The sequence below is a fragment of the Anguilla rostrata genome, chromosome 7 (genome assembly GCF_018555375.3).
Source record: "Anguilla rostrata isolate EN2019 chromosome 7, ASM1855537v3, whole genome shotgun sequence".
NCBI classification, from domain to species: Eukaryota; Metazoa; Chordata; class Actinopteri; order Anguilliformes; family Anguillidae; genus Anguilla; species Anguilla rostrata.
The window spans coordinates 55,858,646-55,883,893 of NC_057939.1; the positions used below are offsets into that span (position 1 = coordinate 55,858,646).

The window sequence follows — 25,248 nt, forward strand, 5'->3', positions numbered from 1 at the left end:
AATTTGTGGACGTTTTAACGGCCAACAGCAACCAATAAGAGACAATCTCGACTGATCCTTTATGACCAACCTGAACCATTCAAAAAGCTTTCAGGGAATACATCAGGAGCGACACCCAGCCGCTGGCCCCGCCCCCATCAGGAGCCACACCCAGCCGCTGGCCCCGCCCCCATCAGGAGCCACACCCAGCCGCTGGCCCCGCCCCATCAGGAGCCACACCAGCCGCTGGCCCGCCCCATCAGGAGCCACACCCAGCCGCTGGCCCCCATCAGGAGCCACACCCAGCCGCTGGCCCCCATCAGGAGCCACACCCAGCCGCTGGCCCCGCCCCCATCAGGAGCCACACCCAGCCGCTGGCCCCGCCCCCATCAGGAGCCACACCCAGCCGCTGGCCCCGCCCCCATCAGGAGCCACACCCAGCCGCTGGCCCCCATCAGGAGCCACACCCAGCCGCTGGCCTGCGTCCCACAGGACCCAGCTCAAACCACATAAACGTATTTATGTGGACCGTAAAGGCGAGGAATCATCCGAGGTGTTTTCTTTAGGGCCGATGTCAATATATACACTTCAGAGAGAAGTTACGGACCGATAAACACACCGAGAGAGAGAGAGAGAGAGACGCCTTTATCTCATCAATGAATGGGGTTAGGAGGCTGCTGGCGAGAGGGTCGTTCATGAAAAATATAAAAGTTTTGGGGTAAAGCGGGCTGTGCTCGCTCACTGCACAGGCAGTCTGCACTGTGTCAGCCTGTGTTTGTGTGTTATTTACTGCTGTGTTCTAAATATTCATGAAGGCATGTGACCAAACACAGGACGTCTATAGCTGGAATAGCACTACCGCCAACCAGCCACCAAACAGAGCTTCCCACAGCCGCACACACACAGGAGGGCGGAGTGCAGAGGTGACCACACACACACAGGAGGGCGGTGTGCAGAGATGACTGCACACACACAGGAGGGCGGTGTGCAGAGATGACCGCACACACACAGGAGGGCAGTGTGCAGAGGTGACCGCACACACACAGGAGGGCGGTGTGCAGAGATGACTGCACACACACAGGAGGGCGGTGTGCAGAGGTGACTGCACACACACAGGAGGGCGGTGTGCAGAGGTGACCGCACACACACAGGAGGGCGGTGTGCGGGTGGCGATGTGAGGTCTCCTCCGTGGAAAGTCATGCAGAGCTTCCTAGCAGGACTTCCTGCTGTCGCTCTGTCTAAATACTCAGAGGAAGCCTTCAGAGACAAACACACCTCCAGCAGCCTGCCAGGAGAGGCCCTGTCCATTTTACATTTTTATATGATCTAATATTCTAAAGAAACAAAACCAGGGAGGCACAGACTATAATGGTACCAACAGCGCTTAGGTACACAGTCTGTGATTTTATTATTTTGTATTTTTTTACAGGAATAGTATAGCACTCTAATGTTGCTTAAATGTTGAAATAGAATTCATCAGCCCGAATATGAGCCCGAATATGAGCCCGAATATGAATATTTATTGAGATAAATGTGCGGCTTTATTGCGGCTGTGTAATATAAAATGCACGACGGGCCCAAATGTGCCGGCATAAATCATCCGTGTAAGCTGCGCAGCGGAGTGAGAGCATCGGGTCTCTCCGGATCGGGGTGTCTCCGGAGGAGTACCCAGCCTGCACTGCAGCGGCAGTCTGAACTTCCTGCTCAGCTGAGCTCGCTCCAGAGCACACGCACGCCTGGAGCCGTCTGAACTGATTGAGGATTTCGCAGTGATCTGGCCCGGCTCACAAAATGCAATGGGGGAAATAAAGACCTTCGCCAAAAAAAAAAAAAAGAAATTAACTTTTTCCTTACTAAACTAACAGATTAAATGTTGAAAAGCTAGACTCAAATTGAATGTACTTATAAGTAGTTAGTAGTGTAGGTAATTGAAAATTAAAGAGATGGGGTTTAAAAAAAAAAAAAGATTAAAATGTCATAGCTTTCCTATTGGCTGAAATCACGCAGTAGCAGCTGGACGGGGAATAATTATCAGTTCAGTACCAATGCCTCAACCAGTCAGGTTGACAACCTGATGAATCAGACAGCCTCTTCATCCAGCAATAGTTTCTGAGAGACATTACAGCCAATTAAACCCCAGAGTGCAGGGCTGCCAGGCGAACTGGATCAGGATTCAGGATTCGCACGGTAGGCTACACTGCTCAAAGTGAGAACCAGGGCTGTGTCAGTATTCGTCACTTCACAGACGTCTGCACTGGCTTCATGAGTAACACAGTATCACACGCGGCAGTGCCAGTTAACTCTGCTCCAGAAAAGAGCAGGTGGCGAACGCTCCGGACACAAGCGCAGGTTGGGCTGTGGGAGCTGGCCGCGTTGGGGGCGGGGGTCAGCAGCGGCTGGCAGACACTTTTGGCTTTGTCCTGCCGGGGGGGGGGGGGTGTAATTTTGTCACGGTTTCTCAGGTTACAGCTGCATCACTGCCTCCTAGCAGCACCAGGTGCCCACAGGACGCCAGCTGTCAACAGCGAGAGACACGCCTGCTATCCTAGCCACGCTCTCTCTCCTGTAGTACTGTGTGCCTCTAACATGTGTGCCAAACTTAAGAGGAATGACCAAAAAAAAAAAAAGAAAAGAATAGTAGACCAGATGGCTATGAAAATTAGGATCTGTTCCAAGAGAAAATCATACTGCTTTACTGAACACTGTTAAAAGGTGCATTTAATAATCTTTACTCATCACAGTAAGGTGAATCACGATAATGGGACTAGGCCCTAGCTCCCGGGATCACGTTAGCCTGATGCTATCTGAGCTGCACCTTCAGATAATCTCTGTGCTCCCAACAAAACAGCATCTACATCCAAAAACTTCTGTGCTGTACAATCAGATAAAAAGCCAGGAGGAATACCAACTACTCCTTGGTTTCTAATGTGGCCAGCGCATCCTGCTCACTACGTTGCTTTCTAAAGAGAGTTTATAGGAAGCCAGCAGTCCTCTCCACGCACCAGGCATAGTGAAACTGGCAGTCTTCTCCACGCACCAGGCATAGTGAAACTGGCAGTCCTCTGCACGCCCCAGGCATAGTGAAACTGGCCTCTCACACGGTTAAAACAGCACACTGTCACAGCCTTTAATCTTAAAAACGCTCAGAGTCCTTTCACACTTTTATTGCGGCGCATTTAATAAAGGCGCCATCATGGCCGCCGCTCGCCGTGTGAGCTCCCCCCGGGGCGGGCGGCAGCGATGTCCCGGACGTCCGGCACGGCCATTTACCCAGCCTGCTCCAGCCAATCAGAGCCCGGCGCAGACCCAGCACCCTCCTCCACTGCAACACTCATCGCGTACGCACCTGGCCACGGTGTTTTTTTATCCTCCTTTTTCCTCATATCTAATCAGAAACTGCAGAAGCGCAAGTTGGGATAATGATTTGAAAAATCAGAAATCAGAAATAAAAAGTGGTGATTAAAGAGCCCCTCAGCCACTCACCGTTTCGGGGGACTTGTCTTTCACATCGTACACCGTCAGCTTGACCCGCGTGTCTTCGCTGAGGGGGTACTCCGGGGGGAAGGTCACTCCGGTCAGGAACAGTGGGTCTCTCGTTCCCTGGGGGACAGAAGAGGGAGACGCACGCTTGAGTGGGCCAGCAGCTGCGTGGAACCTTGCGACGCCCATGCGGCTCTGGAGACTCCCCCCAAAACGCACGCAGATAACGGGGTACCCCAGCAGTGAGGGCGCTATAGCACCCAGAAAATGCCCTCACACGGGCCTCCATGCCCTCACACAGGCCTCCATGCCCTCACACAGGCCCCCATGCCCTCACACAGGCCCCCATGCCCTCACACAGGCCTCCATGCCCTCACACAGGCCTCCATGCCCTCACACGAGCCCCCTGGCCCTCACACGGGCCCCCATGCCCTCACACGAGCCCCCTGGCCCTCACACGGGCCCCCATGCCCTCACACGGGCCCCCATGCCCTCACACGGGCCCCCATGCCCTCACACGGGCCCCCATGCCCTTACACGGGCGGGCGCTCAGTAACCCACCGTGATTACCCATGTTCAAAGCCAGGCTGTTTATGCCGCCGTTTCCTCTTCCTGTTCGCCCGCCCAGGAAGGGCTCGGAATGCGGCACCCGGGGATTTCAGAGAGGGGGGATAACGAGCAACTGTGATTTAATCAGAAAATTAGAAAATGACTGGAAGCGTTTCACAAACAACATAATGACTCCCACGTCATCGACACCAACGATGGTAACCCACCGAAACGCACACCCCTCAGATTAATTTAGAAATTAAAACGTCAGTCGAGTAAGACTTATATAATTCTTCCGCACAAGAACACAGACATATACTAGTTGATATTTGGTAAAATTCATTCTTTGAGTGTCCCTCATTTCTGTTCTTACAGCTCTCTACACAGAACAGAATATTACCTCCAGCTACACACCTCCACATATATGTCACTCTCAAACACTGAATCCACAGCAATAAATTAATGTTTCACAGAAACAGAAATACATTTTTATCCAGTAGTGAACGTGTAAAGGTATTTGATTTAATTTTGACTCTCTATTTCAATTTATGTTACTGGTGTACTTCACCACAGTAATAACATAGCTACTGAGCGGACTGCCTGTTAAACAAAGGTGTGTTTATTTGCATAATCCTATCACGTCTTCCCCCGGAAGGCGTTTTTCTCAGTCCATCAGTCGATTTGGAAACATATGGAATAAAATCAAAGCTGCAGAGAACAGAGCTGTGGTTGCTGTGCCACGTCTGGAGCCTCACCACACCGGCACATCGTACCGCCAAAACGAGCGGCATCACCACACCACACCGCCAGCACACCGTACCACCAAAACGAGCGGCATCACCACACCGGCACACCGTACCGCCAGCACACCACACCGGCACACCGTACCGCCGGCACACCGTACCGCCAGCACACCGTACCACGCCGGCACACCGTACCACACCGGCACACCGTACCACGCCGGCACACCGTACCACACCGGCACACCGTACCACCAAAACGAGCGGCATCACCACACCGTACCGCCGGCACACCGTACCGCCAGCACACTGTACCGCCAGCACACCGTACCGCCGGCACACCGTACCACCAAAACGAGCGGCATCACCACACCGGCACACCGTACCGCCAGCACACCGTACCGCCAGCACACCTTACCGCCAGCACACCGTACCGCCAGAACGAGCGGCATCAACAGAACGCACGTTTTCTTTCGCCTTGCGTCTGGCGCGGTCTCACACCCAAAATAACGGTCTCCTGACTTACCGGCATGCTCAGAGAGGGTAACGACAACTGGCCACGGTCACACTCAAAACCAGCAGACATCGGAGCCCCACGCTGACCGTCCCGCAGACGTCCCGTTCAGTCTGGGACAGGGGCAGCTGAGAATGCAGACGAGCTGCTTCAAACCCAACTTCCCCCTCCCCTGCCGCCTGCTCCCCGCCCTGCTCCACCCTGGTACGTTCCGCTTCGCACTTAATGTCGCTAAATGGCAGTGGCGAACTTCCTTCCCCTGCCCCCCTCCTCCCCCCCGGCCCTGCCCCTCTGGAGCTCCAGCCCAGCACGCCTCACATTTTCCCCAAAGCCATGGGAAAGCCTCCAGGCCTTAAAGGGGCTTTTCTTCTCCACTCTTACTACAGAAACCGCGTTTCACTCCGCAGCCCCTCCCAGCTCAGCCCAGCCTCTCCCCGCCAGACCCCCCGAATCCCGTACAGCGGTTTGGCTGCCCCCGCGGGCAGGCCCGGGGTGTGAGAGGGCTCTGTGCAGAGGGTGAGAGAGGGCTCTGTGCAGAGGGTGAGAGAGGGCTCTGTGCAGAGGGTGAGAGAGGGCTCACACAGCTCACACTCACAGATCCCTCTCTCACAGATCCCTCTCTCACAGCTCCCTCTCTCACAGCTCACACTCACAGATCCCTCTCTCACAGATCCCTCTCTCACAGCCCTCTCTCACAACTCTCTCAGCTCCCTCTCTCACAGGCCCTCTCTCACAGCTCCCTCTCTCACAGCTCCCTCTCTCACAGGCCCTCTCTCACAGCTCCCTCTCTCACAGCTCCCTCTCTCACAGCTCCCTCTCTCACAGGCCCTCTCTCACAGCTCCCTCTCTCACAGCTCCCTCTCTCACAGCTCCCTCTCTCACAGCTCCCTCTCTCACAGCTCCCTCTCTCACAGGCCCTCTCTCACAGGCCCTCTCTCACAGCTCCCTCTCTCACAGCTCTCTCTCACAGCCCCCTCTCTCACAGGCCCTCTCTCAGCCCAAGGGGGGGGGGGGGCAGGAGAGCTGAAAGGCCCGCCGCTGAGCAGAAGGGGCGTGGCGGTAAGCACAGAAATAACGAAAGCGCTGAAGGACTTTCCAGAACAGCGGCCGAGCTGGACTGCGCATAACGAAACGGCCCCAGTTCCCCTCTCAGAGGCGGCGCGGGGCGCTTACAGAACGCCGCGCGCGCGGGTGAGTCAGACAGGAGCGAGAACACGTCCGCGGCGGCCCGCCACTTCCTCCTGCGCTACGCTGCGCCACCGCTCCTGTAGGTGAGCGCGGTTATCCAGCAGAGACGCTAGCTCAGACCCCGGAGAGGCAAAAAAAAACACCGCCACCTACCCTCCTTCTGGGGAACCGTAAACACGAGGCCATCCCGCTCCGGCACCGGTCCGGAGCTTCACACGCAGCGGGAGACGGAGACGCGTTTGAGCGCGGTAAGGGCGGGAGAACGCGTCTGCTCATACCGCGGGCGGAGAGGCAGGCAGAGGTCCCGCGGGCGGACAGGCAGGCAGAGGTCCCGCGGGCGGACAGGCAGGCACAGGTCCCGCGCACGCTAGCTAGCGGGTCAGGAGCCGCCCGCGCTCGCCACAGACCGGCCCCCGAGCCGCCCCAGCTCCATAGCTAACGAAAACACCCTGGAAAATCAAATCTGCGGCAAAGAAGCCCTTCTTTGTGCACTCGTGGGAGACGGTATGCCTACATGGAAAAAAAGGGGAGCGAAAGAAAGAAAGCTCTCACCGACAGACAAGTTTAATCATGACAGGAAGGCGGCTGCCAAGCACCGACAAACCTGCTGAGGTCTGCTCTTCAGAGAGCAGCAGCTGCTGCCTGAACACTTGTGGTCTGAGCCCAGCCTCCAGAGCCCCAGCTTCCTGAACACAGACTCAAATGTGCGGAGAGAGGGAGGGAGGGAGGGAGAAGGAGTGAAGGACAGAGGGACGGAGAGGGAGAGAAGGAGAGAGGTGGAGAAGGAGAGATGGACAGAGGGAGAGAGGGAGAAAAGGAGAGGTGGAGAGGGACAGAGGGAGGAAAGGAGAGGTGGAGAGGGACAGAGGGAGGAAAGGAGAGGTGGAGAAGGACAGAGGGAGAGAGGGAGAAAAGGAGAGGTGGAGAGGGAGAGAAGGACAGCGGGACACAGCAGGAGCGTGCCGCTCAGGTGACTCACCTCCACGACCTCAGTGCAGGAGTAGGCTGCGAGGCTGAGCTCCTGCGTGTTCACCACGGAGATGTGCACCACCACGTTGAGGTGCCTCTCCGGTGCCGGGGTGCACAGCTCCCTGCATGCTGAAAGACAGAGGAGGACATGGACATGAGGCGTGCTCAGGCACTGGAGTACACGTTGGGGGGAGGGGGGCGGACCCCCTCGCCTATCCCGTTCAGCGCTAGAGGAAGTCTCTCCTGCAAGCACGCACTCAAGAAACAGGAAGTCACACGCCACACACCTGAAAAGCACTTTTCATTTTCACTGCAGCGTCAACGCCGCCAAAGAGCTCTCACTTTCTCTTCCATCCTTCCTTCCTCTTTCACATGCTTAGGAGCTTGCTCACTTCACTCTCTCACTCTCACTTTCTCTCTCTCTCTCTCTCTCCTTCTCCCCCCTCTCTCTCTCTCACTCTTCCTCCCTCATTCTCTCTCCTGTTTCCTTTCTCCCTCCCTCTCCCTCTCTCTCAGGTTGTGTGAAAAAGCCTTATTTTTATGAGGCTCTAATTTCCCCCAGCATGGCTGGGCTCGGTCTCCTGGGGCTGCTACAACAGGAAGACACTGCCCTGCTCTGCTGAGAGAGAGAAGGGAAGCCGACGTTTCCTCTACACCACACTCCCATTATTTTCACTTTTTTAACGCACACACACACACACACACAGACACACACACACACACACACACACACACACACACACACACACACACACAGCACAGCATGAAACACCGACAGACTGTAACAGCTCAGCAGGGCGCAGAACATTATCACTTTTTACAACACTGCAATTTTTCGCTAACAATATAATGACTCACAAGTAATGGAAACTAGCATGAAATAAAATGCTTTATAGTTCACCTACACAACACAGGAATAAGCGCCGCGCGGTGCAGTCTGAGCCAGCGGCGGGCTAGGCACTGACTGCCAGCTCACTCCTCATTCTAAGAAAACACAACATTACCAAACAAACGCAGACGTAAAACATTCACAGTCCTGTCTGTCAGCGCATCTGAGCCTGCCGTGTCCCAGAATGCCACGGCCCCAGGCTAAGAAGAGCTTGCCACGCTGGTTTTGAGGGGTATAAATTTGTTGTGTCTCAGGTGAATTACTTTCTGATAGCTGGCACTGCCTTGCTGGCGAACGGCACCGTGTCAGAGGGAAGGGCAGCGTGTCAGAGGGAAGGGCAGCGTGTCAGAGGGAAGGGCCCCGTGTCAGAGGGAAGGGCCCCGTGTCAGAGGGAAGGGCAGCGTGTCAGAGGGAAGGGCAGCGTGTCAGAGGGAAGGGCAGCGTGTCAGAGGGAAGGGCAGCGTGTCAGAGGGAAGGGCAGCGTGTCAGAGGGAAGGGCAGCGTGTCAGAGGGAAGGGCACCGCGTCAGAGGGAAGGGCCCCGTGTCAGAGGGAAGGTGCCCCACGCCAGTCGGCGATGCCAAGCGATGCCACATCCTCGCCAGCCTCGGGTGAGGCCAGGCAGGGGCTCTGGTGAAAACCCACGATCTCATCTGAGCTAATGTACGCACGTAAAACTGAGCAATCACGGGCAGGAGCTTATTCACGCCCTCCAATCAGCATGCAGAAGGCATTACTCACTAAAATTCAAAGTCTGTTTGGCTGGAGGGTGATTGGCTGGGAAAATACCATCAGGGATAATTGGATAACAAGCAAAGTTGGTCTTTAGAGTTTGGAGCGGATCAGAGGTACAGTACTGATCACGGCTCTGCTCACGCTCATCTGGCGTTTGGGCCTGGCTGAGCGAGGGCACCGGCACACCGCTCATAAGCAAGGCCACTTTAGCTATGACCCACAGACCCTGGCTTATCCACTCTCTCACTCCTGTGAAGCTTAACAAACAGCATACATGTTTATATGTAATGGAAGGGGGAGGGAGGGAGACAAAGTAAAAGAATTTGAGTGAAAAATGAAAAAAAAAAAATGAAAAGCATTTTTAGGTCACAATCATATACAGTACCTCAGAAAATCTGCAAAATAAAATACTCACGGGACCTGCAGCACATAGCCTGCCTTCAGTATAATTATCTTGAGGTCACGCATTTCCAAATTAATTCCCAAATGACACTAAAGAAGAGTGTCCTCTCTTCACCGCTCTAACACCTGATGGTATTTGTAGGCTAATTAGCCTCCAACTACCAACAAATATTTAAATGATTAACAATACACATAATGATAAAATATGAAAACATAGCAGTATTGTTTACAGTAGCTGTAACTCAGCTGTAGCATGAGCCAAAATAACAAAGGCTTTAGGCAGTGAGCGACATTTTACTTTGTGGTTTCATGTGAATCGTGAAGTCATGAGTTCCCACAGCTAAATTCATGCCAAAATATAATTTTGCATAATTACGGTGTAATCTATCCTTCATATTTGCCAATCCCCGGGGCTGGCTATGGCCTCAGTTTTTGCAGTCTGTTGATTAGAAAACTTTAATTGATGTAGACGTGAAAATTAATACAAATGTGCACCACATCTGCACAAAATAAAAAGGAGACAATATCAAGTTTGAAACAGAAAGTACTGGATTCTCCCTGGATTATGTGGTTATGATAATTCTGTTCAGTTAACACTATTAACATTTCATTGGTAATTCATTGCCTGTTAAATACAGTTCCATTCGTGATAATGAAATATAAATATTTAGCCTTCATTAAAATGTCAGTACTGTACTCACATCTCCTGCAATTATAAAAGGTGAGTGTGTTGAGCCCACACTGAAATAACTGTGGCTCCACTGTTTGTGGCTCAAGGTTAAATAAGGAAATATCATTTGAAATATGATTTGAAATATGAGAGAAATTCTGTAAGCTGGACATGGAGCTGCAAGTTCAAATTCAGGACCCCTGAGTAAGAAGCACGGATCTTTTGTTTAATTCAAATTTTAAAATGACTACATTTCCCTGTGTAAATCTAAATAATTTTGAATTAGTCTCTACCAGATTAAAATAATATTAAGTGATGTTTTTACAGTAACATTTCCCCCATTCTTCCTGGCTAAATTATTATACGAGTTCCAGAACATGATTGTCAAGGAACACACTGCAGATGGACAGTAATGCATCATATTTTATAATCCCATATCTCCATTGGCTGAGGCTGGGGCATTTCTAACTCAGGGGCACGTGTGTCTGTGGCGTGTGAGCACAGCCACGCTGAAATGTGTGAAATGTTTGTCCCAGATTCTCGGCCGACTCGAGCAGCTTTTCCTCCATAACTGCCTTTACTTTTGACCCCCCTCCACCATGTCCCCCCCCCCGCTCCAGACGCGGTCTGTGTGAACCATCCCCATCACACAATGCTCCCAGTGTACCCTCATTTTCACAGCGCATGCACTCTGTAAGAGTTGATTTAACACTGAACACTTTACTGTGTTGTCCCTTCTCTGCATTCTCTCAGACTGCACAGTGCAGAGCAGCATTGTGGAGGAACAGATAAATAATGTTAATGTATGAACACTGACTCTGCTGAAATGTACACAGTCCCACAGACAGGAGAACTGACCAGGGAACCAGGCACAATGATAAATATGGAATTCCTATGTCAGTAGTTGGGTAGAATATCAACACACATTAGACACGCTAATCTGAGAACTCACTGAATGAATGAGCTGTTTGGCAGACCTGTCAATGCTAAAGATACGTTGCCATTGTTCAGACTTAAGGCAAGATGGCCATTTTTTTCCAAAGATACAAGGAGGATCTTGTCTATACCTGCAGATTGAATGTTTCGCTTTGGCTATGAGCAGAAAAGAATCATGTACTGTGTGCAGCAGGTCAAATGGCTGAACTACACTTTCTCCAACATTAACTGCATGCTTCAGCACGCAAAGTCTGCCCACACAAATCATTTCAGTTTCTGATACTGTGACATACTTCGACTGTCAAACAATAAGACTCCAAAAAACTAAGAAACTAAGAAAAAAAAGGTCAAAAAAACAAAAAATGAAAGTATATATTTTCATTTAATGTGGAAATGAGACAGGCATGGTAAAGTGTACAGGACAAAAAGAGAGAATTGTCAAAGAGAAAAACTGCATCACAGACAACAGAAAGAAGCAGAGTGGTCGTGAAGGTGTTGAGCTAACCGTAAGATAATTTGCTCACAAAAGACCAAACTATCCATCACCTCAGCAGGCTGTGGAGCACTAATGAACACACGTGGAAGAGAGAGGCGTTTATCCCAGGGCCCGAGTCACTTTCAGAACTATTTCTACGGTAAATTATTCATTTTTATGATTTTAAAAGGGTTCTGGGTACCAGAGGCTCCCCTGCAGAAAGCAGGCCTACGGTAATCACCATAAATCGGTTTTGCCGCGCAAACGAGACGGAAACGTGATGAAGGACAGTGGCTCGTAATGGAAGCGTAGCGGGAGGTGATTGCATCTCTCTTTACCTTTCAGCAAAACTTTATATCCACCTTCTCAAATTTCCCAACTAGCAAGACAATCTGATCACCAATCTAATCACAGCCAGGAGTGACGCGGTTCATTGCTTCAAAGATCGTAAAAACTGAAAGAACCGTATTCTTCATCACGTCCCAAACACAGCAGTACTGACACAAACAGGCATTTAACATGCTGCCTCCTTGCTACAATTTACCTGCAAAAACTTTGCATGGCAAGATATGAAAATGACAGTCCATCTCTGATCCAGTCCATCTTTCACATGGAACCCATTTCACTGGCTCTAGTCACAAGACAAAACAAAAAAGTTTTTCTCCAATCAAAGTTAAAAATGCCCCAACCTCAAAAGTCAAACAGAGACGTGGGATTGTATGGCAAGATATCAGCAATACAGTCCATCTATGATCCTTGACAGCTGTGTTGGAAGTTGAGGAAGTTAGACAGGAAGAATGGGGGAAATGTTTAGGGAAACTCTAAAAACCTTATTTTTTTTAAAAAATTTTGTTTTAAGCTGGTAGAGGCTAATCCAAAAAAGGCACAACATGTTACATCAGTAATTCTACTCCAAAACATTTCTTATTTATATGTCAGTGTGTGCTCCTTGCTCAAGCGTCTTGATTTCAAACCTGCGGATTTCGTGCTCCATGTCAAGTTTACTAAATTTCACCACCATGATTTACTTATTCACTTATTTAACCTCGATCCACAGTTACTTCAGTGTGGGCTCAACACACTCACCTTTTATAATTGCAGGAGATGTGAGTACAGTACTGACATTTTAATGAAGGCTAAATATTTATATTTCATTATCACGAATGGAACTATATTTAACAGGCAATGAATTACCAATGAAATGTTAATAGTGTTAACTGAACAGAATTATCATAACCACATAATCCAGGGAGAATCCGGTACTTTCTGTTTCAAACTTGATATTGTCTCCTTTTTATTTTGTGCAGATGTGGTGCACATTTGTATTAATTTTCACGTCTACATCAATTAAAGTTTTCTAATCAACAGACTGCAAAAACTGAGGCCATAGCCAGCCCCGGGGATTGGCAAATATGAAGGATAGATTACACCGTAATTATGCAAAATTATATTTTGGCATGAATTTAGCTGTGGGAACTTGTGACTTCACGATTCACATGAAACCACAAAGTAAAATGTCGCTCACTGCCTAAAGCCTTTGTTATTTTGGCTCATGCTACAGCTGAGTTACAGCTACTGTAAACAATACTGCTATGTTTTCATATTTTATCATCACTTTGTCTGGTTAATCATTTAAATATTTAATGGAAGTTAGTTATGGCTAATTAACCCGCAAACACCAGGTGTTAGAGCAGAAGAGAGAGAACATTCTCTACTGTCATTTGCATTGAAACCACAGCACATAAACTCTTTCTATTCACTAACATCGAACTACACTGCTACACTACACTGGGTGATTAAAACTTGGTAAAAAACATGTTTTGTAACATTTCCAAAAAAACATATTTTCCTTAAGGACATACACAAGAAGGACATGCAGTGAGCTAGCCAAGAAAGTGTCGACACTTTCACAGGCACTAGCCAATGTAGGTTACCAGGTCAGCCATCTTGAAAAGATTCAATGCAGAGCTGCTATGTTCATAAAAAGCAGGATGTCTATCCTGCCCCTGGACAGAAAGGCAGAGCAGCTCCTGAGCTGCAGCACAGTACAGTGAAGCTCGCTACAGCAGTAACCATAACGGTTACATTGGATTTAATTTAATTAATGTTATATCTTACTTCCTGCGGTTTCAGCTCGTGTGCTTCCTGTGCGCTGGAGCCCCGGTATCCATCGGCAACATCTGCGCTGATTACCCCAGGATGAACGACGGCCCGATGGCCCCACATTCCAGACAGGTGATAAAACTAATCTCCATTAATTATCCAGTAACGAACACAACAAGTGGACACCGCGTCATCCCATAAAATATTCACTCAAAAGCCCTGCAGAAGGGCTGAGACTGAAATCTGCCAAGTCACACAGCAGGCTGGCAGGGCTCACCGCAGGCCTATATGAGGCACTTCTCAGGGTTTTAAACAAAATGGGTTTAACAGAAATAACCGAGAGGACCGCAGACTCGCAGCCCTTGTGTAAATCCAGTTCTGCGCCATCTGTCCTTGTGTAAACACACTTGATTCAGATTCAGAGCACATCTCAGAATTCCCTAAAATGATGAGCCTTATGGCGTTCTACCGGGGTAGAAAAAAAGGTGCTAACTGAGAGTGGGACGGGGAACTCAAAGTATTACGACGCAAGCTGTCTCTCTGCGTGTGCGGCATCACCTCTGATTGGCTAACGGGACGAGCAGCTCCATAAAGGCGGCTCGCTCCTGGCCATGGCGGAGCACAGAAAATATCTGCGTAGCGACTGAACTCTTACGCGCGTTACTCCTTTCTTTTGTGAGAGGTGCTGCGTGTACCGAATTAGAGCGCTCACAGGGGCGGTGTGGGTGCTCTTACACGAGCCCACTGGAGGGAAGTTTGTCCGAATCAGGGCCAGCAGGCACAGAACCGGTGTGCTCTGAGCGCCCGGCTGACCTGCCCAGCGGACGATTAAGAGCCTCGTTCAGAATCAAATCCTGAGCACAGAAAGGCTGAGCACTGATAGATGTCCCCTCAGCGCAGCTAACTAGTCATAGGGTCACCCAGGGAGTGAGCACCAGCGCCCCCTCTGGGGTACTGGGGTACTACCTCACCGACCTGTGTAAACAGCACAGAGCTCCAGCCTCACCAGCCTGTATAAACAGCACAGAGCTCCTGTAAACAGCAGCCTGTGTAAACAGCATATAGCTTCTTCCTCACCCACCAGTGTAAACAGCACAGAGCTCCTGACACAGAGGCCTGTGTAAACCGCACAGAGCTCCTGTAAACAGTGGCCTGTGTAAACAGCACAGAGCTCCTGTAAACAGTGGCCTGTGTAAACAGCACAGAGCTCCTGTAAACAGTGGCCTGTGTAAACAGCACAGAGCTCCTGTAAACAGCGGCCTGTGTAAACAGCACAGAGCTCCTGTAAACAGTGGCCTGTGTAAACAGCACAGAGCTCCTGTAAACAGTGGCCTGTGTAAACAGCACAGAGCTCCTGTAAACAGTGGCCTGTATAAACAGCACAGAGTTCCTACCAGAGCAGCCTGTGTAAATAGCACAGAGCTCCTACCAGAGCAGCCTGTGTAAACAGCACAGAGCTCCTGACACAGCGGCTAGAAAGCTCACAGGAGCGTGAAAAGAAGGGGGGAGGGCAGGAGGGGCAGGACGAGTGCTGTAGTCTGCAACCTCAAAGCGATGGACTCAGCTCTCCAATCAAAGCGATGGACTCAGCTCTCCAATCAAAGCGATGGACTCAGCTCTCCAATCAAAGCGATGGACTCAGCTCTCCAATCAAAGCGGAATAAAAACAATGTGAAAGAAATAAAGGACAATGTGTCTGAGAAGTTAAAAAGGAGTCCAGTGCATTATTCTTACCGTGTGTGCAACCCCGAGACTAAAGCACAACAGAGCGTGAGCACGTCGCCGGGTGATACTCACTCCGTTCACTGTGCATGATTAGCCAAACATTAACCTACTGCTTTTCAGTGAACCCTTAATGAACATGTTTTCACAGCAAGAGAAACTGCAAAAACAGAAATGCAGACAATGATCTGCCGCATCGCTGGAACCCACAGGCTGCGTGAGGATTAGACACTAACGGCCCAGCCTATTTCACCGGCGTTTAATAAAAGCCGTCTTATTGTGTCCTGCGGTGTTGTCTGGAACGGGAGTGCGGGAGTATCGCCCTCCGGCAGCAGACTGTGGAACGCCAGCCTTGACATTCTAACAGCCTGATTGGAGCCTCATGTTTGCAATTCAACCTCCTGGCATCACAATGAGCCCAAGAGCGGCAGCCACCGCACCACAGTGACTCACGCCTGCGTCTACACAGGCCGTGAGGACAGTGTGTGTGTGCGTGTGTGTGTGTGTGACTGCCTGTGTGTGTGTGTGTGTGTGTGACTGCCGCTGTGTGTGTGTGTGTGTGTGTGTGTGTGTGTGCGACTGCTGCTGCGTGTGTCTGTGTACGTGTGAGACTGAAAGAGCAGCCATCTCTAGGACAGGATATTCCAGGATTCGCTTGTTCTAAACTTAAATTTCCACATTTCCTCCGTTGAAAATAGATCTCAAAGATCCCTGATAACAGCCTGAATGATTCGGCTTCTGATTGATCCCATTGTTGCTCCCTGGCCCCTGAATCTAGAGCAGCTGCATGTGGCAGCAATCTGAGAATCCTGAAAATGTTTTCCTCAGAAATTACTACATTTTAGATAATTATAATGAATTACCACTTTAATTTTTAACCGAGTTTATGATCGTTTCAATGAAACTCAAGATAATGCGGTGATTTGATTTTATCCAATTCTGGATCTTTTCAAATGTCTATTATCTTCAGATTTGGAAGATATATTACAATGTGTAAATGTTAAATAGCAGCGCATACTTGGAGGACACAAGTACCAAGGTAATAGAAATTGAAGTAGTCAATCATTAAAACAGTTGGTAATTACAGGAAATATTGCCTTTGAGTAAATATTGCATTTGAGTCATCTATTTAGATAAATGTTGCACATATAAAACATTCCCTTTTAAACTACTAATGGCTTAGTAATGCTGAACCTCTCGCTTGTTCCAAGCTGTTTAAGGACTGCGTGGGTTTGGGTATCGAGCAGAACACAAAGAACCATTAATTCATGGGAACGTATGAGTATGAAACATCCAGCATATTCAGGAGGGAGAATTTTTGCTTTATCAATTTGCGAGGAACAGCTGAAAGGGCAGCAGTGGCCAAGATGGGCCATATATGGCTGGCCTTCCCCAAACCCCCCCCACCCCCCACTCACATCAGCTTGGCTGGGAGAGAGGAGAACCACGACCGCCGAAACCACCGAACAGAACCTATGAAAGCAAATCTGTGTCACAGCATTCAGCCTCACAGACGCGCCCCCTGCTCACAGCATTCGCCTCATGCCAAGATTCAGTCCGAGCGCCCTGCTCAGCACAGCACAGCGCCTGCAAGATTAGCCCGAGCCATTATTTAGCTCCCGCCGCTCTTCCCTCAAGACCCCCCCTCACACATTCAGCTCACAAGCTCACAGATCAGCACAGACGCCCTGCCACGCATCGCCTCACAGACGCCCCCCCTCACACCATCAGCTGCTGCGGAGAGAGAGGAACATCACCCAGACCGCCCTGCCACAGCATCAGCCAACAGACGCCTGCTGATTAGCCTCAGACGCCCTGTCACAGCATTCCAGCCCTGCTCACAGCATTCAGCCTCACAGACGCGCCCCCTGCTCACAGCATTCAGCCTCACAGACGCGCCCCCTGCTCCTTCCGGAGAGAGAATGCTGAGCCTGAAGCTCAAGTCATTTCTAATTATACTTCATACCCAACTTTACTTTGAAGGCTGAAGATTCTGCGAAGCAAATGAACGTGGCGAAGCTTCAGAACACGGTTGGGTTGGGCAAGATTTTAGTACAGCTTTGCTGCTTTGTGCTGCTCATTAAACTAAAAAAAATGTAACCTTCCATTTTAATGAACTAAAAAAGTCTTGTGTACAGTAAATATCCTGCCACTTGGTACCTTGTTATAATTTCACAGACTTTAGTTTATGGCTTCTTTCTTAAAGTAAAGCATTAAAATGTTTCCTTAGACGACAATATATATTTTAGATTTTTTAATCAACTCTTCACTGCTTACTGTAGCTGACACACGTAATGGACCAGGGGACCACTTCATCATCATCATCATCACCTTCTTAGCACAACACAAGTCTTCTTTGGCAGAGGTGCTAACTGTCGCATTGCTGTCTCACATTTTTCACACTTTTCAAAGCAGTTACTGTAACACAGAAACACAGATCCAACAGAAAGACACACAACTCTATTGGATAAATCACACCAAACAAAACAAAAACAAAATGACAGCTGATAGTAATTACGCTCATATAAAAGCATAAATCTTTTCTTCACCAGTGCAAAACCCAACTGAGGACCCAAATGCATTGTTTTGGTTTCTGAATGGATAAATATGTTCGGGCAAATGAGAAACTGTAGAGTGATATTTCCAGGAAGAGCATGTTCACTTTTCTTTTGCACAATTGCTTGATTTGGCAAAATGCACTAAAACAAGAAAATCTCCACCGATAAAAATCTGATTTCTAATTCAGAATTAGTGAAAAAAATTACTTTTCAAATAAGCACATAGGCTCCTGAAGTAAATAAACAGACCAAGGCAAGCTAGACGATAAAATCATCAAAGCAAAAACTGTTATTGTAAGAGTTTCAATATTAATGTGGGCTCCTGTTCTCAAGATGCAATTAGTTATTTTGGTGAGTGATTCACTAAAATTTAAGCGATCACCATGACAACTGTGTCCCCCCTCGCTGTGCCTGTGACCCAATACAAATTAAATTCTAAGGTTTATCTCTGAGTGTGTGTACTGACGCCTGCCATTGTACTGTAGAAAGAAAGCTTGGTGTGGTATCAGTTTTAGGAAACTGCATTCGTTATTCGAGACACAAGCACAAGGTCTCTCTGCCCGAAATTAAACTGAGAGTGAGACGAACCCGTTTGACCTGCTACTGAATCCAGACTAAAAACAGCTGTGGCGGCAGGTCCAGGGATTACTTTAAAAAGGATCAGAGTTGTTGCATTATTAAAAAGGAAAGCTGTACCAGAGACACGCGAAAGCTCTGCAGAATCATTTCAAAAGGAAAAGGACGTGATGATTCCTGAAATAATGCATGCGGCTGTGCATCTCCCATCAACTACACAATCTTTATTTATCAAATCAGCTCAGCGCAATGGAAGCTGCCATGGCGTGACGTGATCAGATAAAGCACGCCAGCACAGCATCACGCAAAAGCACTGTCATTTGGGTGCGCGTCTGTTGCTATGCGGAGATGTTTTTTCGCTTGAAAGAAAAACAACTTGCTTTTCCCACAAGGGCTGGGGCAGTATGATCTGAAGCACAGCGGATCGCAGTCTCTTCAGGGCTAACCGTCAACCCTCACGTTATCCAGGGGCTGCCCTCACGCAGTCTCTCTGCACCCATTTTACATTTCAGTTCCATCCGAAAAACTTCTGTTCCAGTTTTTTTCCTCTATTTATCCATTTGAGACGGCAAATTGCGCAGTAATCCCATCCCATTCTGGGAACATGGAAATTCATGCAGCAGAGTTGAGGCTTCCTGTGCTTCCATACCAGATTGGCAAACCGGGGAAACCCCCAGACTATCGGGGAGGAACTGCTACTGCGGGGAGATGGATTTGATCGTTTTTTGGGAAAAGGTCGCTGATCAGCTGGGATCACATCCCACTGTCACACAACACAGCTGCCCTGCTGCTCATTAAAAAAAAAAGTTTGGGAGCCACTGCCCTGGACGGCTAGCCTGTCAAATCACAGGTCAACTCTTTTCTCTGGAATCACCATGATGTTGGACCCAGGTGATGTGAACTGCAGGTTAACCAGATAAAACCTTTCATATTTCTCTTTACATAAGCAAGTCAGTGTACGAATGTCCAGTTTTCCTCACAAGTGCTGTTGCTTCAGGCCATATGCATATCAAAACCAAAAAATTACCTGCCATGAGAATGTTAAATAAGAAACGCTGGAGCTGCTGAGAAATTAAACTGTGTGACAGACGGCAGCCCAGAGGGCCACCTACAGGGAGCCAGGGAAACAAACACCGTCTCACAGCGGCTCAAGGGCGGCCGGGCGGGAGGTCGTCTGAGGAAATTCCCAGCATCCCGCGGGCTTAATCCCGACCTGCTAAAAATAAGGTACGACTGGAACAGTCAAAGACTTAAATAAACCTGACACTTTGAGTGAGGCTGGTAAAACGGACACCCACACACACTCAAGCCTCTCTCTTAATGAGATCTCAGAATGCTAGCATCAATTAGCAAGCTGGCAGCCAGGAAGCTACAAATAGGCACATTTATACTGTATGCCATATCATTTTTATTATTTTTTTTAACCCATGGTTAATTTTGTGCCTTTGATTTACATTATATTTAACTAAAACAAGGAGATCAGGGATCACTGAATTGCACTGAAATGACAAGGAGACTTTTTTTTTCAACTTAAAACTAATTTTTCTTTTATGACCACGCATAACTCCGTGCGAAGTGCTCAGTGTGCTTATTTGAATTGGCACGTGTGTGTTAATGATGGTAAACATCAAGTAAGAAAACATGTCCCTTCCCCCGTGTGCAGCAACTCACCCGCCAACACTCACATTACCACAGACCAGCCACACACCATCTTTAATATCAGTGTACAGTACACTGCTTCAGTGCTCGAGACCAGGCATCAGTGAGCTCCATAATGTGTGGCTCTGTCCTCCTCAATTTCAGTCAAACAGTTCATGGAGGTTCAAGTGCAGATTCCAAGCTTTAATTAAAGCACTTTGTATATATCACTCCCTCCCCATTTCAGGTCACCATAATGCTTGGGACAAATGATTTCATAAGTGTTTCTGATTAGTCTGGTGTGCTCAACCGCTTCATTAGCAGTTAGAATCTCTATAGATTCTAACTACTACGCACATCTGCCCTTGATTAATGGAAATGACATTTTACGTGTGTGAAAGTGAGTATTGCTGCATTAACACACACAGCACAGGGCCTGTAAAAGATATCCAGTGGAGCATGAGCGTGTCAGAATCTAATGGCATCAGTGCACCATAACTGACTGAAATGAGAAATCCCACTGCAGCCTAGACATGAAACTGTCACAACAAGGGGAACCTTGGATTTTTTAAATAGCTGTGATCCTACGAATGTTCTGGTGAATTCAGCTTAAGAGTTTTAAAGGTAGCTACTGTAGCACTAACTAACAAAACGCGGGAACAGACTGGTCTCCATTTTATGCACTTACTGTACGTCACTTTGGATAAAAGCGTCGGCTAAACAAATGGTCCCCATTTCAATGGAACAAAATATGTAATTAGGATTTGTGTTATTGGTTTTTTAGTGTCCCCTGAAAATAGCAGCTATTGCACTGAGTTTGTCTTTCCAGAGAATGATGGTCTAGTTTGTGATAGTTAAGCATCGCCTTGCGTGAGAGGAACGGATGCAGCCGCTCTGATTTGTGAACGTGATTCAGCTGCTGAGTGCTGCACAGAGACATTGGACCTTCTAGCGGGATTTCCCTGAGAACAACAGTCTGTGAAAGAGCTGAAGAAAGCTGCTGCACAGAAATCTGCTCCGCCAAATTTTGCTTTAAAATGAACTCACTGCAGAACTGTGAAAACAGTACATCGCAACAATTCAACAACACATACAAGCTTCCGAGAGCATGGGACCTCATTATGTATTAATATTATAACATACCAGAACAAATGATAGTAATTAGTGTACAATCTGGAAATAAGAACAAGCAACTATCACAGATAATATGGAGAAAAACCTGCCTTCATTTGAGATGTTGTGGCAACACTGGAACAATAAAGATAGTGACATACTGTCACTTTAACAGAATGTCTTCTACAAACCATGGAGGAACAGAGTATCAAGAACCATAAAGCTTTGCTTAAAAAAAAAAACAAGTCACAATTACTGTGAATACTGAAGCTAATTCAGAGCACCATAGAAACAAATTTGAAAATAATTCCATCTCCAGATTCAATACTTGTCAAGTGGAACCACAGTAACCAAGCAACAAGCATAATAATGAGAATCACCCCTGCTTCCAGCTAAATTATTTTTCAGAAAAAAAAGTCTCCTATTGACCTAATCTTTGGCAAAGAGAATCAGGGTCAATTGCTGACACATTTCAGCCCAGCGTCCATAATATACATAGATTTTCAATTATTTAAAAAAATAAAATGGTCATCCACAGTAGTTCAACTGTAAGAATAATCTCCTAACAGTACGGATGTCACAGGGCCTGCCATGTGATATGAGTTCCTCTATCGCTTTCATTTTCAGACTGGATTTGACTGAAGATCAAGGTATGGTATTTTTTGGTGCTTTTAAACAATAAGTGTTTTAGCCACCACCTATTTCTCAAAGTTAGACTGCCTGAAACCAATCTTATATCTAATTAACATCTAGCCTGCCTGCCACAAATCCTTTGAGTGGTGATTTACACAACAGACTCAGAAACCCAGACTAGCATGAATGAAGAAGGATATTTCTGTCAGTACTCTGCCTCGCTGGTAAAAAATAAAAAATAAAAATGCACAAATGATGAAAGAACGCTAAGGAAAAAGATCAAAATGGTGTTATTAGTATTCAGTCACTTCATTTCAAACTGATGAGGTAAAGTCAGAAGTGCAAAGCTTTAATGATTTCTCAATTAATTTTCTGAGACAGTCTGTTCAAAACAGGCTTCATCACACAAACACTCCCAGGCCCATTTACACGTAATATATTCTCCAAGTAACAGTATCTATGCACATACATTCTCCAGTAATTTTTTAATAGCTATGCTGAAATGCTGAATTGTTTAACATGCTAATTCAATTTGCTGTTTTCTGCTTAAGCCTAAACAAGATTAATTATCATCAGATCTAATTTCAACTACCCTTAAAGCCTAATAAAGTATATTTACAAAGGTCAAAAAAAGTCAATTACGTTAAACTAAGAGAAAGAGGAGAGAGACAGAGAGAGGGGGTAGCAGAGAGAGAGAGAGAGAGAGAGAGAGAGTTGAGAGAGAGAGAGAGAGAGAGAGGAAAGGAGAGAGAGAGAGAGAGAGAGAGAGAGAGACAGAGACAGAGAGAGAGAGAGAGAAGAGGTAGAGAGACAGAGACAGAGAGAGAGAGAGAGAGGTAGAGCGACAGAGAGAGAGAGAGAGAGAGAGAGAGAGGTAGCGAGAGACAGAGAGAGAGTCTGTCAGAGATCAGTGTGCAGGCCAAGCTGCTCAGCCTGTTAGGGGAATCACAGGAGACAGTGCAGCATCGCTGCTGGAGGAAAGCGCTGACCGGGGGCTCGGGAGCGGCTTCGGGAAGGCTTTTCACCGACGCCACGGCAACCACTGCAATGCAGAGGAACCCACTTAGCGGGAAAAGCCGTGCGACCTCTCCCTTCCAGCCCCGCCGCGGCGGCGAACATGTGACCTTCGCTCAGACTCCCCCATCAAAGGAAGTGGCTCTTTGGCTCTGTTTGGGTCTCATCGCCATGGCGCCCAGGTCTGTGGATCCCCATTGGCTACTACCGAGGCATCATCAGGCTCTGGAGGAGGCAGGCAGGGGCCTGCCTACCTTTCCACACACTGCGCCAATCCCACACTGCGCAAAACCGCACACTTCCACACACACTGCGCAAAACCGCACACTTCCACACACACTGCGCAAAACCGCACACTTCCACACACACTGCGCCAATCCCAGTGCGCAAACCCCACACTTCCACACACACTGCGCAAAACCGCACACTTCCACACACACTGCGCCAATCCCACACTGCGCAAAACAGCACACTTCCACAAACACTGCGCAAAACAGCACACTTCCACAACACTGCGCAATCCATCAAACAGCACACTTCCACACACACTGCTGCAATGTGAAGCACACTTCGACAACTGTGTGGTGATGTACAGAATGTGTGTGTGTAGCAATAGTTGGTAGGAGAATTGTGGAGATGAGACATGATGTAATTTTCGTGTGCGGTCTTGTTCTATGGTATGAGGGAGGAGTCACACTAAGGCCTCACTTGTTTACTTCCCTTTTCTCTCGCCCCCATCCCGCCCCCGCAGCGCTGTCGATATTTTAGAGGGGTGTAAACTAATTGGCTTGTGCTCTGTAGCCCTGTAACCCAAAAGTTAGGGGACAAGTGGGGCTTGTGTCCATGGCAACCTTCATCCGCCAACTGCTGGGCAGGGGGGTGGGGGGGAAATGGATCACAGGCTCACTGAACTCATGAACAGAAGGCTGGAGTTTTGGCTGCTAGGCACAGCACTGCAGCTCAATGCACAGAACTGCTTCAGGAAACAGCCAGGGACATAAAAAAAGAAAAAAAAGATGTGATAAACAGAAGCTAGGAACTGAAGCTAAAGCACCAAGCAAGAAGCCGTCTATTTCTGCAAATGCATCGTGTAAAAACAGACCCGACACTCACAGACACACAAAAAAAAAAAAAACACTCAGTAATGAATGCATCTCTGCCAAGGGCTGCAGACAGAGTATGTACGCGGGGATGTTGTACATCTCACTATCAGACTTGACTCCAGATGAAACGGTATCGCTTCAGAGCTGTGGATGAGTGAGTCCACAGAACTACTCTTACTCAGAGCAGTCCGCCTCCCTGCAGCCACTGCTAAGCCTCATTTTGGATGGTCCAAACACGGGAGACAGCAGTACCCCCACACGGGCACACAGCACGAGAAAAGCAATATATTCCCAGCCAGGTTCAAAGCAAGCAGCCGGTTTCACCCCCCTGGGCTGGACACGGCTAATTCAGCTTGATGGAAGACTCCCAGGCCCAGAGGTAGAGACGGATCATTTACATGCTGAGCAGAACATGGCTGCTCCCGCCTCAGTTTACCCAAAGGCTAAAGGTGCTCTGACTCGGTAACGGGAGGACCCTGCCCAAAACGTTTCCCCTCAACCACAGCAACTGTACATTTTACTTGATTCTTTGCCGAAACAATTTTAACTGCTCCTTCTACTTCACAGATGGATGATCAGGAACTACTATTGGACACAAGAGCTCCTTCTACCATCTTTTACATAGCCAGGCTAAATCAGCTATCCTCGCCCTATATGGGTAAAGCACACTTATGGACCTACTTCATCACAGGCACAGGCCTCAGTATTTTAATGTAAGACCTGAACCAAAATGTCCCCCCTCCAGTTTGACAGCCACTGCAAGTTATAGAAGCGCAGAATGTCAGACGTCACTCCTATGGATCCTGCTTGTTTCTTCATGCCCTGTCAGTCAGACCAGACCGTGGATCACAGATGTATTCTGAAGCACTGTCACTCAAAGCAGCATACAGTATACACGTTTTTGAAGATGAAAAGTAAAGCATATACGCGCGCGCGCACACAAACACACACACACACACACATTAAAGGCATACTATGCAGGATTTCCAACTTGAAATTATTATAAAATAACAATGCTCAATCATTACTATAATGAGACATGATTCCAGAAATCTGTAATACAATGTCATAAAGCTCCTAACAAAGCAAAAAGCCAAAGCAAAATATCTAGTTGCTTTGTTGGTGCAGGTGCTTCATCATCTTGGGGGTGTAGGAGGGGCTGAGAACAGAGGGAGGAAATGTTTTTGATTGTAAACACTGGAGCGAAGCAAGGAAATAAATCCTGCATAGTATGCCGGTAGGAAGGTTAAATGAAAGCACACA

General features: G+C 48.1%; 1 protein-coding gene across 1 annotated transcript in view; it reads right to left on the bottom strand.

The window, feature by feature from the left end:
- Window positions 1-25,248, bottom strand: part of inpp4b (inositol polyphosphate-4-phosphatase type II B) — a 204,567-nt gene that overhangs the window by 89,134 nt on the left and 90,185 nt on the right. The window contains exons 7-8 of the mRNA XM_064345334.1: window positions 7,430-7,548; window positions 3,463-3,579 (exon numbers count right to left, since the gene is read on the bottom strand). Coding sequence (XP_064201404.1) covers window positions 3,463-3,579; window positions 7,430-7,548 — 236 coding nt within the window. The remainder of the gene's footprint in view (window positions 1-3,462; window positions 3,580-7,429; window positions 7,549-25,248) is intronic.